The sequence below is a fragment of the Hibiscus syriacus genome, unplaced genomic scaffold, assembly GCF_006381635.1.
Source record: "Hibiscus syriacus cultivar Baekdansim isolate YM2019G1 unplaced genomic scaffold, ASM638163v2 tig00111095_pilon, whole genome shotgun sequence".
NCBI classification, from domain to species: Eukaryota; Viridiplantae; Streptophyta; class Magnoliopsida; order Malvales; family Malvaceae; genus Hibiscus; species Hibiscus syriacus.
In genome coordinates, this window is record NW_024062980.1 from 5,813,642 (window position 1) to 5,832,710 (window position 19,069).

Consider the following 19,069-nt stretch of genomic DNA (forward strand, 5'->3'; position numbering starts at 1 on the left):
CTTATATATATAATGATTCCTAAAAATATTTTTTTAATACAAATATAAGTAGTTAGTTTTTATTAAAAATAAAAAATCTAAAATTGTAATGAAGGATCACAATGACAAATGTAAACTAAACACACAATTAGGACATTTCATATAATCGTTGACACAAGAAACTAGCCACTTGAGATCATTCAAGGAATATACAAGAAAAAATGTTAAAAATCTATTAAAATAATTGAACAAAAATATAGATACAAAAATATCTAAATATATCGACAAGAGAACCACAATAGTAGATCAAACTATTGAAAGATCACCAACAATCGCATATCGGAGTTGAGAGTCATGAGAAAACTATATTCGAACACAAACAACGTATCTAAATCCAATTTGAGAGTACAAAGCAGGAAGTTCAACATGATAATAAATAAATGTCATCTTAATTAGTTAAGACGACGCCAAATTCAACTCTAAAGAAATAAAAAAAATCATTTTGATGGTTGTTAAAAAAATTAAATTAGTTTTTTTTAAATTTAATGTCATGGTTAACCACGGGTATTAATGAAATTAAGGATAGGATTTTTATTATTATTAAGAGCTAGTGTAACTAATCCATCTTAATTTTGTATTGATTCTTAATGAGCGACTTGAAAAAGGCTATAAATAAGACCACGCTCTGCATAGTCTATTGTACAAAAGAAACACCAAGAAGCTAGACATGGCTGTAGCTACTAAATCTTCCATTGCTTTCCTTTTGATATCTTCTCTTTTGCTTGGTAGTCCTTACTTATCCTTATCGGAGGCCACCGTCGACCAGTCGGTTCCGATCGTGAGCGGCCTGTCATGGACATTCTATCAAAACACATGTCCCACTGTCGAATTCATTATCCGGAACTACTTGATGTCGGTGTTCAGTAGCGACATTGGCCAAGCTGCCGGCTTGCTCCGTCTTCATTTCCATGACTGCTTTGTCCAGGTAGGTTATGGAAATATATGATGTTTATTTGATGGTTTCGAGGATTTGAATAGCAGTCAATTAACTATTGGAATAGCCAAACTGTTATTGGATAATTGCGATACCTGAAATGACTACAATAGCACCTGTTATTACAGCAATTGCGATAAAAAGACCACAACTACAATCTAAATCCCTGATTTTGATTGGTTTCACCTTCTATTAGGGATGCGACGCGTCGGTCTTGTTGGACGGATCGGCAAGTGGGCCGGGAGAGCAGCAAGCTCCGCCCAATCTGACCTTGAGGGCTAGGGCATTTCAGATCATCAACGAACTGCGCAACCGCATCGAAAACGCTTGTGGGAGAGTCGTCTCCTGTGCTGATATCGTTGCTCTTGCTGCTCGTGAATCAGTTTACTTGGTATCATCAATCACTAATACGTTTTTTAATATAAATATTCGTCCAATATTTTGTAAATCCTTTTACTTTTTACGTTTTTTACTTTTTATCAAGTGATTAAAATAATATCCCTACTAAAAGGAAAAATTATCTCTCTAAAATTCTTGAGTTAGAGTAACTAGATATGCCGGATGTGCGAGCTCTATAAATAGATTAAAAAAAAATTTAAATTGATATTATCTTTATTTCTACACTATCAAATCTAAATTACTTAATCAATAAATTAAAAATGGATAGTTATAAAATAATATTGTTCTAAATCGTATCTACAAATCTCAAATAGATATAAAAAGTAAAAGAAAAACAAGACTCAATAAGAGAAGAACATTTTGTCCGGACAAAATTGACTAATGAGATATATTTCTTGAAGGGATAATTGAAATTAGAAGGGGGAGTGTGGCAGACGGCTTGATAACCTTTTTCTTAGTATGGGGCCTGAGGGTCTGAATTTGTACCATATGTTCAATAATGGGTGCATGTGTCAATTTATTGGTATCATAAAGCCTAAAATTATTAACGCTTAGGTGAAAGTAGTTGTACATTGGACCTTTCATTCAATTCTTTTAATAATAGACTGATGAATTACTTTTTGATTTTATTATTATATTTATAGAAATTTTAATACAGTTTAGATATGTATTGACACATAATATATTTAAAGAATCTTTTTTTTTTTACATAGATGGACGGTTTCAACTTTAAAATCTAACATTTAGACTATTAAATTGTAAGTTTTAAAATTAAAATCTAAATTTTAAATTATAGGTTTTAAATAGGATACATGATATTAGAATATATAAATTCGTATAAATTAAAATTAAAAGCAATCTATTAGTATTGTTTTTCATATCAAATCATATTTTGAATGCTTTTAAGTAATATTTATGATTTGTAATAATGTTTATCTAATTATTAAATGATTGATGTGGACCAACTTAAGAATCTTTGTATATAATTTATCATAGAAGGTTTCTTCGTCAACATGTGTCATGTGCAAGTTCCACGAACCTTACCGACTCATTTGTCATTTAAAGATGAATTTATTTGTAAAATTTTAAAGATGATGTCGTTATATATGAATGTCATTTTATATATATGATATAAAATGGATATAAAAACTTTTGACTTGTTCTTCTTGGTCAGGGATGATGGAGGTACAGATAAGTCTAGTTGTTTCTTGAAAATTTTAGATTTTTATTTTTTATTAAAAATTTATTTTTTATCTTTTAAATTTTTACAATTTTATCTCTTCTAATATAAAATATTATTTTCGTTCCTATTCACAGTCGGGAGGTCCGTATTATGGTGTACCATTGGGAAGAAGAGATGGATTGACTTTCGCCACCATCAATGCAACGTTACAGAATTTACCGCCGCCCTTCGCCAACACTACCACCATCCTCTCCATGCTGGCGACAAAAAATTTCGACCCGACGGACGTCGTGGCTCTTTCCGGTGGCCACACCATCGGCCTAAGCCATTGCACTTCTTTCACTCCCCGGCTATACCCTAACCAAGACCCCACCATGGACCAAACGTTCGCCAGAAACCTTAAGGTGATTTGTCCGACGGCAAATTCCACCAACACGACGGTGATGGACATAAGGAGCCCTAACATATTCGACAATAAATATTACGTCGATCTCCTTAACCGACAAGGACTGTTTACATCCGACCAAGACTTGTACACCGATAGTAGGACGAGGGGCATTGTTACTAGCTTCGCCGTCAATCAGAGTCTCTTCTTCGAGAAGTTTGCGGTGGCGATGATAAAGATGGGGCAGTTGAGCGTGTTGACCGGCAACAACGGCGAAATTCGGGCTAATTGCTCCGTCAGGAACTCCCGTATAAAGTCGGATTTGGTGTCGGTGGTGGAAGAGCTGCCAGTGGAAGAAGGTCGATCGGAGTTTTAAGCACTTAAATAAGCTTGTCCAAAGCGTGTAACATGTTAACTATATCATCTGCATATGTATGCCTGTGGGGACTGCGTTCTTTTTTATTTTGTGTGCGCGGGAGACTATGTTATACTCGTTTTCTCTGTCTGGTTTTATTGAATAAAATTGCATCCCTTTGCTAAAAGATAGTATATATTATTTTATTTATTTCATAGTTATTACAAAATTGATATTATTTTGTATATATATTCTATATGTTATAATATTATAACAATTTATATATCTTATAAACAAATTGAGGAGAATAACAGAAATGGGATAAAGATTTTATTGCGTTGACCTAGAATTCACTCAATTCTAAATTCATCTCAAATTTTAAGATAAAAATCTGTTGTCTCATTTGACTCGATTTTCTCACCAACTACATATTTTTTGGAAAAAAAATATTATTACATTTTCTCACTCAATATTTCATATGTTTATATTTCATAAATAATATTTCATATGTTGATATTTCATTAGAATGTGCACTTAAAGTTAAATATGTGTATTAGAATAAAATGTGTGCTAGAATATAATGCATGAATTGATGTTGTTGAGATGGATTTAACGTTAGAAACGCTTGTTATTGATGATAAATTATGCATAAAAGATGTTTGTGGCCTTATAATCAGTCTTAGAATAGATACTTCTTGAATATGTGAAGAATTCTAGATAAAAGTAGCTTGGAGTATCTATATTACACGGTATCAATATTTTTCACATGGCATCGATACCTAAAGGATGGTATCTATACCAGAGAAAATTATTCAAACATTGTGGTCAAATTTAGCATTGATACTTTAGGTGAGTATCGCACTCAACAAGGTAATATCAATACCAGTTTGGTGGTATCAATACCCAATTATTTTGATAAAATTTCTCAATTGGAATTGGTATAATTACTCAGATGGGTATTAATACCTAAGATGTGAGTACCGATACTTGTATAAGGGTATCAATACCCATAAGAATTATTAAAACATCAATCTTATTTTTTGTATCGATACCTTAAGGTTGTGTATCGATACCCATATAAAAATATCGATACCTATTGGATTTAGAAGACCACTTAGCTTGTTTAAGTTGTTCAAATACACTATTAGGCTGAACAAACATGGATTGAGACTTGATTGAGCAACACATGCTTCTATAACTTGATAAATGAGAATTGAATTATAGTGACTCGCATGGAAACGAAAAACGAAAGAATGAACTTGATAAATGACTAGTTTGACTAAACGGCCTGTGGCATTGAATGTTATATGGCCATTAATGGTACCAAACAATCAAATACGGTCTAGGGATATGTATGCTTATGGTATACTCGATAAATCTCGATATAGATAATCGTTCAAGGTGAAAGGCAAGGTTGAAATAACTCTTCCTTTGATGCACTTACTCGTTTATATTTATGATTATATGAGCTGCTTTAAAATGATTGTGTATTACTGAGTTCTTGTAGCTTTGACTGTTTATCATTTTCTAGAAAAGTAGATTGTAGATCATGGCACCGTCTTAAAGAAATTCTAACAACCATATTTAGAGTACAATACTAATCTTCTATAAAAATATACGTATTTATGTGGACCTAGTCGTAGGTTAGTCTTGAATATGTACAAGTTTTGAATTATTGGATCATTTGTGTAAACTCATTTGTATTTAGAGCTTTACCTTTTGCTATAAATGTTTTATTACATTAAAGTCATGAATGATGATATGTTTCTATATCTAGATTTTCTTGAATTTTAAAAGTAAAAATTTTATGATATGTCGTATTGGGTTGTTCATTAATCCAAATGTAACATCGTAAGTTCATTATTTCAACGGATCAAGATCAGTGTCATAGGAACTCTTACAAAAGAACGATCCGTGCTGGCGCAGTCTTTCTTTGCATCGATGGAGCTTCGAAGTCGACCACAATGGCAGCATCTGGCGGTGGAGCGCTCAGGGACAATAAAGGAGAATGGATCGCGGGCTACTCAAGGAACATTTGTCGATGTTCGGCTTACCATGCTGAACTATGGGTGCTATTAGATGACCTAGACATCGCTTGGAATCAAGGTATTAGGCAGTTGGTGGTTGAGATGGATAATTCAACCGTGGCAACTCTTGTTTATCCATATCCCGCGTGACTGAAACAAACTAGTTGATCCTCTGGCACAGATCGGTCGAAGAATGGACTTTGGCCTTTCGATCTTGCTCCAACCACCTATGGAAGTGCAGACCATTCTTGTTAAGGACAAAGATACTATGAGAACAAAGTCAGTTTTTGATTAATCTGTCCTACTGCCTGTTGTCGGAACGGTCCTTAAACTTTTTATAGCTATGGTGGGGATCGATCCAACTTAATCTTAGAAAAATGTTGGGTTTCAAAATAAAACAAATAAATATTTTCGGAGTTGCCATCGACCTTTGGGTTAGTTAGGTATGTTAAATACCTAAAAATATCTTTTAAAATAATTTTAAGAAAAATAATTTTAAAAGATAAAAAATGATATGCGTTTAACCATAAATTTATTTTGAAAAAGGGTTCGAGAGTCGATTACGTGTGGGAAAGGATTAGCACCCCACAACGCCCGAAATCGATACCTAAACGATTATACATCATCTAAATATTGAAATTGGCAAATTCGAATGACATTTAAATTATGATCCTTTTTTAGAAAAAAATATAAAGATTGTTATTTTTGCACGAACAATTCTCGAAATACCTTCTTTGTCTGTTAAGGGAGCATTTCCTTGGATTTTCCATACAAAATAATATTACCTAAATACATAGATAAAATACATATATTAAATATATTAAAAAAATTCATTCGAAAATAAAACATATTATTTTATTCTAACAATTCTTGGAAACACACTCATTGTCAGTTAAGGTGCGTTTCTATAAATTTCTCGAGTAAAATAATATTTAAAAATATTACAATTAACAAGAAATTAACAAACATGTAAACGAAGGATCAAAATAATAAATATCGTGACTTAAGGTATTAAACTATAAAACTAAAATGAAATCAAGGCAACCAATACAAATCAAATAAATAACAAAGCATATAATACAAGAATCAAACATTACAAGCAATGACAGTGTAATAAACCCATATATTTGGGACCAAAATGGAATAATTAAATATTACATATCGAAAATTAAAATAATAAAAAATGCATAGCTTATGGTGACCAAAATACAACGTGCGTAATAAGGGAGGTAAAATCAGAAACTTGAATAGCATATTACAAGGGATTAAAATTGCAACTTCAAGGATTTAAAGACCCATTCGAACAATTTACCCAAATAACATCAAATATACACATAGTGACTAAAATATAAAGCTAGAAAAATATAGATATTAAAACATAAAAATTGAAACTCTTGTTTAGTGACCAAATCAGAAGTTTACAAAGATAGAGAGACCCAAGACGGGGTTTACCTAAGCCCTAAAACATAGACACCCCCAAACGACATCATTTTGTTTCTAGTATATAAACACTAAACCATCCCAAAAATAAGCCAAACCTCTCATTTTCCCATTTTCATTCTCTCTCTAAAAAGAGTGAAAATATTTTCACTTTGGCATCTCTCTAAACTCCCTCGTCGGGGGAGGCCGGCAGCCATCGACCGCTGTTCATCGGAGTCCTCTGTCACCGTCCACGGTGGTTGGATAAAAAAAACAACCCTAAAATAAAGCCCAACTCTCCAGCAACCCTAAAAATAAACCTTACTCAACCTAAATCCCCTTCCCTTGTCCTAGATCTAAGAGATTCGAAGCTGTTACCTTTGAAAAAGGCACCGCTTTCCGGCAACGTTTGGATCTCGATGACACTGGAGATGGTAAGATTTTTATTCTCTCATCCTCTTTCTTTCTTTCTTTCTTTCTTTCTTTTTCCTTTCGAAAGGGGCTCTTTGGTTTTCCCCAAAAATCATTTTTTTGTGTTGTTCCCATCTCTCTCTGTTCTTTTTTTCCCGTTCCTCCCTTTTTTTCCTTATTGCCATTCTTTTAATATGCTTGCATGTTGATGGATTTGATGATGACTTGCTTGGTTCTCGAATCATAGGGCATGAGTGCCCTATTTCTGCTTGTGACAGGTACCGATTTTACTCGGGATTTCATGCTTGCAAGTGGGTGATTCTTTATTATTTTTTTCTAAATTGTTTGATTGATTGATTTGTTTTTCTGATTTGGTTGTCACTGTTAGCTGAGATGGCGGCATGGGGAGTGATCGGCGGCTGCTCACGTGGCTTCGGTTGATGGAGGTAGTGGCTCCTTTAGGGGAAAAAACCCCTAATCTGATGGGATCTGGACCGTTGGTTCTAACACCAGATCTAACGGCTCCCAAGGCGTGACGCTAGAGACATTCAGTAGAAACCGTAATTAGTTTGGGTCATGTGAGCTTCATCTTGGGCTTTGGGTTGTTGGGCTAGAACCGGGTGGACCGACTTGTTTGGCTTTGTAATTGGAACCAGTTGCGGGCTCTTGTAATATGGGTTTGGGCCAACTGTAATATGAAAAGAAATAATAATATTAGTAATAATAATGATAATAATAATAATAATAAGTTAATAATATTAATAATAACCCGGACAAAACGAGTATCTACAGCTGCCCATCTTTGCCCATGCTTGTGTTAACAAGAATAAGACAAAAGACTACACATTTTTGTATTGTTTCGTCCCGACTCTGTCTCAAGTGAGACCGACAGATAACCCGAAGGATTTAATCATGATGCTCGAAAGACTTAACTAATTTTGGAAATAATTTACTAGGTAAGAAACTTTGGAAATCGTTTTCTTACTTTTCAAAAATTTCATTTTCTAAAAATATTAAATGAGAAACTTTGGAAATCACTTTCCCATTTTTCAAATCATGTGAAATCATCCTGCCTGAAGGTCTTATAGATGGCCCGAAGGACTTATCATCTTGCTTGAAAGACTGACAGATGACCCGAAGGATTTAAGCATCATGCTCGAAAGACTTACTAATGGCCCGAAGGACTTACCAATTTGGGAAATAGTTTACTGGGTATGAAAATTTGGAAATCTCTTTCTTACTTATCAAAAATTTCATTTTCTGAAAACATTAAATGAGAAACTTTGGTAATCACTTTCTCATTTTTTGAAGTTCATATGAAAACATCTCACTCGAAGGTCTTACTAATTGGCCCGAAGGACTTATCATCTTCCTCGAAAGACTGACATATGACATAAAGGATTTAATCATCATGCTCAAAAGACTTATTGATGGTCTGAAGGACTTACTAATAGTTTACTAGGTAAGAAACTTTAGAAATCACTTTCTTACTTTTCAAAAATTTCATTTTCAAGAAAATATTAAATGAGAAACTTTGGAAATCGTTTTCTCATTTTTCGAAAATCATGTGAAAACATCCCACCTGAAGGTCTTATGGATAACCCGAAGGACTTATCATCTCGCTCGAAAGACTGACTGATGACCCGAAGAATTTAATCATCATGCTCGAAAGACTTACTGATGGCTCGAAGGACCTACCAATTTTGGAAATAGTTTACTAGGCAAGAAACTTTGGAAATCTTCTTCTTACTTTTCAAAAGTTTTATTTTCAGAAAACATTAAATGAGAAACTTTGGAAATCGTTTTCTCATTTTTTGAAAATTATGTGAAAACATCCCACCCGAAGGTCTTACGGATGGTCGGAAGGACTTATCATCTTGGTCGAAAGTCTTACAGATGACCCAAAGGATTTAATAATCATGCTCAAAAGACTTACTGAATGCCCGAAGGACATACCAATTTTGGAAATAGTTTACTGGGTAAGAAACTTTGGAAATCACTTTCTTACTTTTTGAAAATTTCTTTTTTTGAAAACATTAAATGAGAAACTTTGGAAATCGATTTCTTATTTTCAAGACAACTTAATGGTCGGGTAACATGCCCTACTTCAAAATAATGCTTCTTATGTGGATTGCGCCCATCTATTCTTCAGGACTTGCCTCTTCTAACGTGATTTTTGCATTTGAGGTTTGAATTATACATTCTACTTGTAAGGATTTTGACATCATGAATCTTCTTTTTTCACATGAAGATATGTAAAAACCATGTGTTTATGTGAAATACGAATGCAATTAAATGTATCAATGTAATGCATTTTCTTTTATGCAAATGATGTTCTCATGAATGCATAAATGTTGATTCAATTCTCTTTTGTCTCCAAAGTGGCGAACTCGATCTTCTTCCACTTGATCATTCATTTCCAGGGTTCACTTCAGATATCAGTGTAGCAACTTATAATTTCAAGCTTGCATTTTTGAAGAGCCATCTGATCAACTTATATCTTTGTGTCTTCTTTGCCTCCCGTTTGCATTAAAGTCCCAAAAGAGGTGTTTCATTTCTGGAATTCTTGCTACAGTCATAATTATTACCTAGGTACCCCTTTTTGTCCCTGAATCAATTACGCTATCAGAGTTATTTTCCAGGACCTTATAGTTAATTGATGCTCGATTGATTTTCTCTGCAATGTATGCTCTTCTCAAATTCATGGTTTATTCCTGACACTCCAAGTTGTGAGGCTCATTCTCATGTCTTTTTGGTCTGAACCTTGTTATCTCAACATGATCTAGACTTTTGGTCATGCCCCAATGCAGGTACTTTCATGAATCATCCCTATTTGTGTGCCAGGATTTCATCATTGATTGGTCTCACTCTTGCATCACTAAACAACAATTTTATGATTCCATAGACACTTAAGAAATGATCAATTATGGTAACAGAAATGTCTTGCATTTACTATGAGCTGGGATATGTGTCCCTTTTGTATAAGGCGATCATCTGCATCTTGACGGGTTACTGACAACGTCACAAGGAAGTGTTACCAGTTCTATCCTTCATCCCTTATGATCAATCAGACTACTTGCTTTCAAGATTTTGGAATGTTTCATTATTTTGACATCGTTTATTCTTTTTTCTCCAACATAGGTAGAATGTGCCTCACTTGCTTCTAGGACCTTTCGTTTTTGAGACTGCCCTATTTGAAAATGTTTTTCCCCTTTCTTTTATTTTAGAAATCAAAGAATGATAGAGTCTTGTAAAGTAATACTCCTTAATTTAGGCTCATAATTGAAGCAAATCACAAACATGAGTTCCCATAATATTAAAGGAATCAACAACTATTTTAATAATTTCAAAGTTATTTCTCTTTGACAAGTGTCAAAATTGATGGGTTGGCTTCAGGTTGGTTTCCTATTTTCTAAGGTTTTTGTCACCAAAGATGTCATTTCTTTCTCGGTCATTGTGAACATTATAACATGCCCCTCTTTCTTGGCTTGGTATTTTAACCAGATGCGGACAAAATGACACAGCTGGTATATTCAATTACTAGACTTTCTAAAATACTTCTATTTCAGTTCTCTGAAATCTTCCATTTGTTCAATCTTCATAGACTTCTTTAGCAGAGGTAGTACAAATACATCAGTCTAAATATAAAATTCCTGAGTGCTTGTGTGAGGTTGACTATAACAGGTGTTCCTCAACTCCCTTAGGCCATTTTACTAAAACTCGTTATTATATAAATTTGATTTAATTTTCCATTGTTTGGCTAACTGAATTTAGCTTTATTGTAATTACCGTTATTGGGCTAGCTGATGGGTTCATCTCATCACAAAGTCTTCGAATTGACAATTGCAGTGGAGCAAACACCGAACTACTGAGTACCCACGTAATGTCATGGTTTGAATACAATCTATTCATAAATTCAGGGCTTTTGAGTTTCCTCTATAACCAATTACTTTAGTGGAATAGCTCAGCTTTATTGTATAATCTATAATAATAATAAATCTATTAATCTTTTGAGTATTCAGATTAGAATTTCTTAAGCTCATCGAGAAGAACCTGTTATAGGTCTATGTGTCTTTGATGGTCAGACAATCTTATATTTAGAGTTTAGTTCCCAAACAACTGACTTATACTAAATTTTTCCACTCCACCATTCCATTTGTGAAGATTATGATCATCATTGAACGTCTTTAATAGAAGTGTAGTTTAGTTAGTTTTACAATGTCATACACAAGATATGCCCCATGTTGTCTTCTCCTATCCATACCTGAATACCAAGCCTCTTGTTCGTTCCCTTATGACAGGAGAAGGTTATATAGGTCCCTGCAGGAGAAAAGTATGGTGTTCGAGTGTATCTTCTGGGTATGGTCAAGGGTCCTTGTTTTATCAGTTTTCAATCTTGTTATTTTGTCAAATATCTATAACTCTAATCATTTAAAGTTTTTAATTCAGAATATATTCAAAGAACTGTAAGATTACAACTTTGATTCAATGCTCTTTATCTTTAAAGTAACATAGGTTTATTTAAATATCCTTACAAAAAAATATAAAAAAGAACAAAAAACATGTTCAAACAAGATGTTGCAAATAGAATAAAGCTCCATGATAGATGAAATGATTTCTCCCTAATTTTGATGCCCCATTACTCATCTAATGCAGTGGTACTTAACTCAATCAGATGCTACATATTGTTCTTTGATGCCCCACTTGAGTCTGTCATCGACTGTTCCACCAATTCTTGTGTCAACATCCCATTTTCAACAATCAACTCTATTTCCTTTAACAATGGCCTATAATTCCCCGTAGAATGCCCATATGCCCCTAAGTGGAAATCACAGACTCTATCTTGATCATAGCTATGGGTAGAAGGGTTTGGTGGCACTTTCGTTGGCCTCGGTGTGAGGTATTGACCTTTAATCAAATGAGGGTACAAATATGAGATAGAGGTTTGGAACACCTCCAAAGTATTTCTCGATCGTGAGACTTTCTTTGGTCGGTCCGAATGACTAATTGTTCATTTTCTTTTATGGTTATGGGGGCTCTGAACGTAACATTCGTTTACATCATCATCTTTCACTTTTTGATCGATTGGGCTTTTGGAAGTGACTTTTAAGTTTCATTCACTGATTGCATTTTTAATTAATTCCCCAGTTGTCACAAGATCCTTGAAGTCCCCTATTGAGTTTACCAACATTAACTCAAAGAAAGGATCTGGGAGAGAATTATGAAACGTATATGATATTTATTCTTCTAATATGGGAGGCTGAACTTGTGCCACCACTCCTCTCTATATTAGGGCATATTCTTTAAAGCTTTCAGTGGTCTTCATCCTTATCCCTAGAGATCCTGATGCTTTGAAGCTAAGCCTTTAATATATCGGTATTGCCCCACAAAGGCTTCAGCTAGATCAACTCATCTCTTGATCAACTCTCTGTTTAAATGGTTATACCATACTATAGCTGGCCCAACAATACTATCATGAAAGTAGTGAATCAACATATTATCATAGTTTAAGTACCATTCTATCTTTCTGCAAAATATTCTCAAGTGGATTAGGGGACAACTGGCACCATCATATTTCTCAAAATTAGGCACCCTAAATTCATATGGGATGACCAAATCTGGGACTAAGCTAAGCTCTCTCGCTTCTAGTTCTTTGTGGGGTTTAGTAACACATTTCATAGCTCCAATTATTTCATTCAACTGTTTGAATCCATCCCCAGATTGCTCATGATTAATGAGGCTATTCTTTAGGTTTTAGTGGGATGCCCCATGGTAAACTATCATTCTTGACGCATTATTTTGATAACACTGATATTCTTTATCAGTTATCTTCACTTTATCAGCAGTCTTAGTTGCAATCAGCTAGATCATCTGATTTGATACATCTTGTAGAGAACCTGATGCTTGATTCCTCGTATCTTGTTGTAATCCGGACAACTGCTCTTGCAACTGATCTTGTGATCCCTAATGAGATTGCTCCATTGTTTCCATTTGTTTGCTTATGATTATGAGGAAGTAGTATGAATGAATGATCTTGGTATTAGTGTTACAAAACCCTCTGTAAATTATTTCCACATTTTTATAACTATTTTATGTAAAAATACTTAAATAAACAAATGCGATGCAAATGCATGTATGTAAAAAGTGTCATTACAGAGTGACCATCTTAAAACAATTTTCATTGAACACAAAAAGTTTCGATACATCAAACAAACTTTATATATAAGGGTTGGCTTTCACTCCTAACTTTTTTATCTCTCTCAAAAGCCAAGTTAACTTCCACTCATGTTCAGGCGTTGAGTTGTCAATCTACTTCAATTCGCTTGCAAAGCCAGCTAAATCAACAAATTTGTGATTGTAACATCCCAAAATCCGGGTCAGTGACTAAAATGAGAATTTTTGAAATTTGGTGATAAAAGTAAAATAGTTTAATAGTTTAATGACTTATTGGAATATAGTTGAAGGTTTTTTGGTAATTATTGAATGAATTAAAGGGTAAATTGGTCATTTGATAAGAAAGATATTTTTCCCCTTTTATAAGAATGATTCACGTGGGGGAAAAGAAAGAGTTATCTGGGAAACTCTATTCTTCTTCTTCTTCCTCCCGTATCTCTAAGCTCAAAGGTAAGTTTGTGATTTATTGATTATTTGTTGATTTAAAGGTTGGGTTATGATCACTATATGATAATTAAGCTCAAGGAAAATTTAATTTGTTCTTAAATAGCAAGATGAAAGATATATGAGAGATTAAAGATTTTGAGTTCTTGAATGAAATCTTGGAATAGAGTTCATTATTCATATTGGAAGACAAATTTGACTTGTCATCCACTTAATTAAGGGATATAAAGTGATGGAATTGAATTTAGAACAAGTAGAAAATTTAGTATGATTCTTGGATTTCATATGGAAGATATAATTTTGAGTTTAAAGAAGTGATTATGGAGTAGAAGTGAGTTTAAGTATGTATATGAAAGTTAGGAATATTATAGGAGGTGAAATATAAAGAATTAAGCTGAAAGAGAGTGAATTTGTGCTTAAAATGTAAATTCTGGGTTGTGTGCATCGATGCACTCTCAAATAAATGAACATCGAATGCAATCAGTGCATCGATGCATAAGGAGTGCATCGATGCACCTGCTTAAAATACAAACATCGAATAGGATTTATGCACCGATGCATGAATAGTGCATCGATGCACCTGTCAAGGGATGCATCGATGCATGGTGTAGTGCATCGATGCATGCCTTCATTAAAAGATAAAAATAGCTTTCTTATTAGCCTAAGGAATGATAGTTTAGAATATATCAATTAGTATATTGATATGTATCAATGATTTAATATGTAGATTTAGAACGTGATCTCATTCCGGAACAATTGAAGGATTAGAATCGAGTCAAGCAAGGCTAAGGTGAGTACATATTAGAAGTATGGTACAAGGGAATAAGACTTGTGATAATTCTAATTTCTATGTTGATTTTCATACCACAATAATTATGAACATGCATACATGATAATTATTATGATAAATGCATAAAGTATATATGTTCATATGATTTGATAAATGATATATGTGAAAAGACCCAAATGCACATGTAATATGATAAGTTATATGATCTATGTGATCACAAGAGAAATGACATGAACACATGAACACATGAAACATAAGAATAATGCCCATGGTATACGATATGAGAGCTATAGGTATAGTTGGCATGCCAAGAGTCGAGGGTTCTACGTGGTCCTTCGGGACGTATATGTATCATTTGGAACATTTACAGTGTCTTTTGAGATAGATCTGATCCACTGGAATATGTATATGGTTCTTAAAGAGTGGTCCTTCAGGACAAATACAGTCATAGGTCCTTCGGGACAAATTTTATAGCCCCTAGTGGGACCCGTACGAGCTGTGGTGACAGCATAGTGCATAACCTCAATGTACTTGAATACCTTGAGTTCTCAAAAATGTACATGGGCCTATAAAAGGTTATCAAAGGTAATTACATTGTTATAGTTATATGTTATCATATTATTATTGTTTACATTGAATTGTATACGACAGGATTGAATGGATAGATTACATGTTCATATTCATAATGAATGCATTATTGTTATATTTATATGTCTCACTAAGTCTATGACTTAGCGTGTAAGTGATTTCCACGTAGGTACCAAGAACCAGGAAGAGTGGAAATAGGGTTGCAAGAACAACATCACTGCTAGAAGATTAGATCAAAAGTAACAGATAAAGTATGTCTTTTGTCGTGTATATGGTTGGCATGTAAGAAAAGTGTCTGTTACAAATGCTCTGATCAGTTTTGTCTTGTTTTGGTTAACTTGTGTAAAGTAACAATGTTATTTTAATGAATGTTTTAAATTTCCTTGATTTTTCGTCAATAGTCAAAGTTTGAAAAGTCAATGTGACACCTCGGACTCGTATCCGGGTCGGGTACGGGTTGAGGGTGTTACAACCACATTACTTACTTGGGCAACAGTTTCTTATATGACGTCGTCTTTTTCCTTCATCTTCTATGTCAAATCTTGGAGCTGTAGACGATGTTTTTCATTCTTTCTTACAAGAAAGTCTTTGTGGTTACGAAGTTATCGTGCAATATCTCCATAATCATCTACAATATTCATCAATGTCTTGTTCCTAGATCTAATGGCTTCTAACTTAGTATCAGTCTCACGCTTGTGGCGCTGATATGAAGCTTCCATGTTTGGCTATAGCCATATTCAACATATGATTTTCGGCTTGACATCTTCCCAAATCAATAACGGCTATATCGCGCCTTTCTTCTGTAATCCATAAATCATAAGAGAACTTCTTGGCTCGACCTTCATACATCTTGCAATTCTTTCACCATTGTTCAACATCATTTTTTCAGTTTAATGACCCCTGTTGTCCACTCTTTTGGGGTATTTCCTATACCAGCATTTTTAAAGGCTTGACTGATCCTTTGAAAACCATCATGCATGGCTTCCATCTCTCTGTTCAGTTTATCACTTTCACTCATCAAATGATGAACCTGAACTTCGTACTTTAGCAAATCTTCTTCTTCCTGGATGTCCCATTTATACCCTTACCTTTGAACACTTTTGGTTCCAACTTAACAGGAAAATCAGTTACCAAACTAGGTCGATCTTTCATCTCGAACTCCAAGATTCCATGATCCAAAAGATGTTGGACTTGATGCTTGAAGGTGGTGCAATTCTCAATGGAATGTCCTTGAGCTCCGACATGATATTCACAACGAACATTGACGTCATACCAATTTGGATACGGAGGTTGCCAAGGTTTCACATAATGTGGGGCCACCTCCTAAGCTTCTAAAAGCTTATCAAACAACTCCTTATATGATACAGGGATAGGATAGAATGAGGGCCACCTCTTGGCTTAGAATGAACTGGAGTCTTCAAGTTTATTTCTCCTGACGTTGTAAGTAGTATCTCAAATGCCCACGAGTTCTGATTTCATGGCTTCTTTTCATCTTTCTGAACTTCTACAGTCATCATCATTTCCATGGTGTCTCCAGACAACTTATTGATACAAATGATGACTGCGTGTGATTTCTCATATTGACTAGAATTAGCTTGTTCTAAAGTAGTTCCTTGTGTACTTGACATCGGAGGATCACTCTTATCGAGCTCTTTTTTTTCTTTTGCAGAAGTCTCATTTTCTTTGGCCAAAGCAACTATTTGATCCTCGGGTGCATAGCTCTCTACTATTCTCGGAGTTTCCTCAAGATGCCATTCCCTAGCTGTATTATAGTTCACTTGATCTTGAAACCCTTTGTTCATCATAAAAACCTTTTATTATGACCACTCACAAATCAACACCTTGATTATGTCATGATCATATGATGCAAGCAAAAAGAAAGCAACATAAAGTTGAGTTAGTATAAATAAGATAAAAAATTGATAATAATTACTGTAAAAGCAATAAAAATAAATTAATAAGCTAATGCAAAGCCAGAATGCAAATGCACAAGGTGTTAATTCTAAAAGCGATCACGATAGAACAACCTTCATTTGACCATAACTACTCCTTACACTAGATATATGAGGTTCATTTTCTTTATTTACTCGATCTAATCATTTTTCACGATCTGATATTATCTTTATATTCATTGTTGGACTTCTCAAAGTATTGATCCTCCTTTCTTCGTTTTAAATCACATACTGTGATTATTGGATCACTGGACCTCCATTTCTGTGGGATTCTCCAAGATGAAAGCGGCCTTGATATCTCATGAAAGATCTTCTCACTCTTGACTCAACTAGCATCTGACTATTTGGTACCATCTCGATATTTGTTTAATGGGAATCCTCGATCAATCTTTGAGCTCTTCTATTGTCTATCAACTTTGTTTGTAAGTTGTCACCCTTACAGAGTTGACTATCTAGTTATGGAAATCATATGTCGATATAAAAACCTTCTGATTTGATCAATCACTTGTGAATTAACACCTTGTTTGGTTATGATGAGAAAATGTAACTGCAAAAATAAGGCATGTAAAAATAAGATAAAACAAAAGAAATGGTTAGTACCACTTAACCATCAAGAAGAAGAAATATTTACGAAAAGAAAAGATCCTACCCAACACGGTATCTACCCTGACATGCTTTTATAATAGTTCTACCCAAACATGCTTTGTTATTTACACAAAATAATCCTAACCGCATTATATCTAATTCACATACTTCGTACGGAAATATAAAACCTAACTGCATACTTTTCTAGTTCTCATGTTTTTTTTGCAAAATAAGTTGATAAATTCGAGGAAAAGGTTAGAGTGAGTTTCCCTTTTGTGCCTTTTGAAGAACCGCTGACTAAGATTCAATATGAAACAAGCAAAGTTTCAGTATTACTAACAGGGTTCTCAAATTATCCTTTACTGATATCCCCTTAGGCCTGCCAGACCCTCGATCCTCACCCATTATAGGCTTAAATGGGTCGAGTTCAATCCGAGAGGATGCATTTCCCCATGTCCATGAGAGAAAACTCAATGTTTTACTCGTAAACACAAGGCATATGTACCCCAGAGGTTACTTGCTAAAGCTCATGAGGAGAAAAATAATTTTTCTCACGTAAACGTAGCGTTCACCTCTACCTAACAAGACTTAGCATAGTTAGAAGGCTCTAAATATTCGAACGATTTTGGCATAATTGGGGGAAACTCACAATCCCTTTCCTCGATCCAAAAAAGCAAAAGACTAAAACAAAAGTAAAAAATCTGAAACATGCAAATCACACATTAGTACAAATAATAATAAAATATGAACAATGCAATGAAACCAAAACATGGGGAACAAAATTTAAATATCATTCGAATTTACCATTTTCAACTAAAAAGATGACGTATAATCGATTATGGCTTGACTCTCAAATGTATCTCCCAGCGGAGTCGCCAAGCTATCGGAACAGTCCTCAAGCTTTTTAGAGCTATGGCAGGGATCGATCCAACTTAATCTTGGGAAAAGGTTGGGTTTCAAAATAAAACAAATAAATATTTTCAGAGTCACCATCAACCTTTGGGTTAGGTAGGTCAAATACCTAAAAATACATTCTAAAATAATTTTAAGAAAAATAATTTTAAAAGACAAAGAATGATATGTGTTTAACCAGAAATTTATTTTGAAAAAGGTTTCGGGAGTCGATTACGTGTGGGAAGGATTAGTACCCCCACAATGCCCGATATCGGTTCCTAAATGATTATACGTCATCTAAATATTAAAATTGGCAAATTTGAATGTCATTTAAATTATGATCCTTTTTAGAAAAATATAAAGGTTGTTATTTTTGCAGAATAATTCTCGAAATACCTTCCTTGTCAGTTAAGGGAGCATTTCCTTGGATTCCCCATACAAAATAATATTACCCAAATACATAGATAAAATACATATATTAAATATATTA

At 34.1% G+C, this 19,069-nt stretch overlaps 1 protein-coding gene across 1 annotated transcript; it reads left to right on the plus strand.

The window, feature by feature from the left end:
* The first annotated feature begins 689 nt into the window (after nt 1-689).
* LOC120152652 (peroxidase 12-like) lies at nt 690-3,482 on the plus strand. The gene is made up of 3 exons (XM_039164839.1): nt 690-964; nt 1,170-1,364; nt 2,690-3,482. The coding sequence occupies exons 1-3, from the start codon at nt 707-709 to the stop codon at nt 3,314-3,316; spliced, it is 1,080 nt and encodes a 359-aa protein (XP_039020770.1). The 5' UTR covers nt 690-706; the 3' UTR covers nt 3,317-3,482.
* Nucleotides 3,483-19,069: the final 15,587 nt, after the last annotated feature.

Coding starts and splice junctions, on each gene's coding strand:
- LOC120152652 (XM_039164839.1), top strand. CDS start 707: ATGGCTGTAGCTACTAAATCTTCCATTGCTTTCCTTTTGATATCTTCT. Junction 965..1,169: donor TCCATGACTGCTTTGTCCAG/GTAGGTTATGGA, acceptor ACCTTCTATTAG/GGATGCGACGCGTCGGTCTT. Junction 1,365..2,689: donor CTCGTGAATCAGTTTACTTG/GTATCATCAATC, acceptor TCCTATTCACAG/TCGGGAGGTCCGTATTATGG.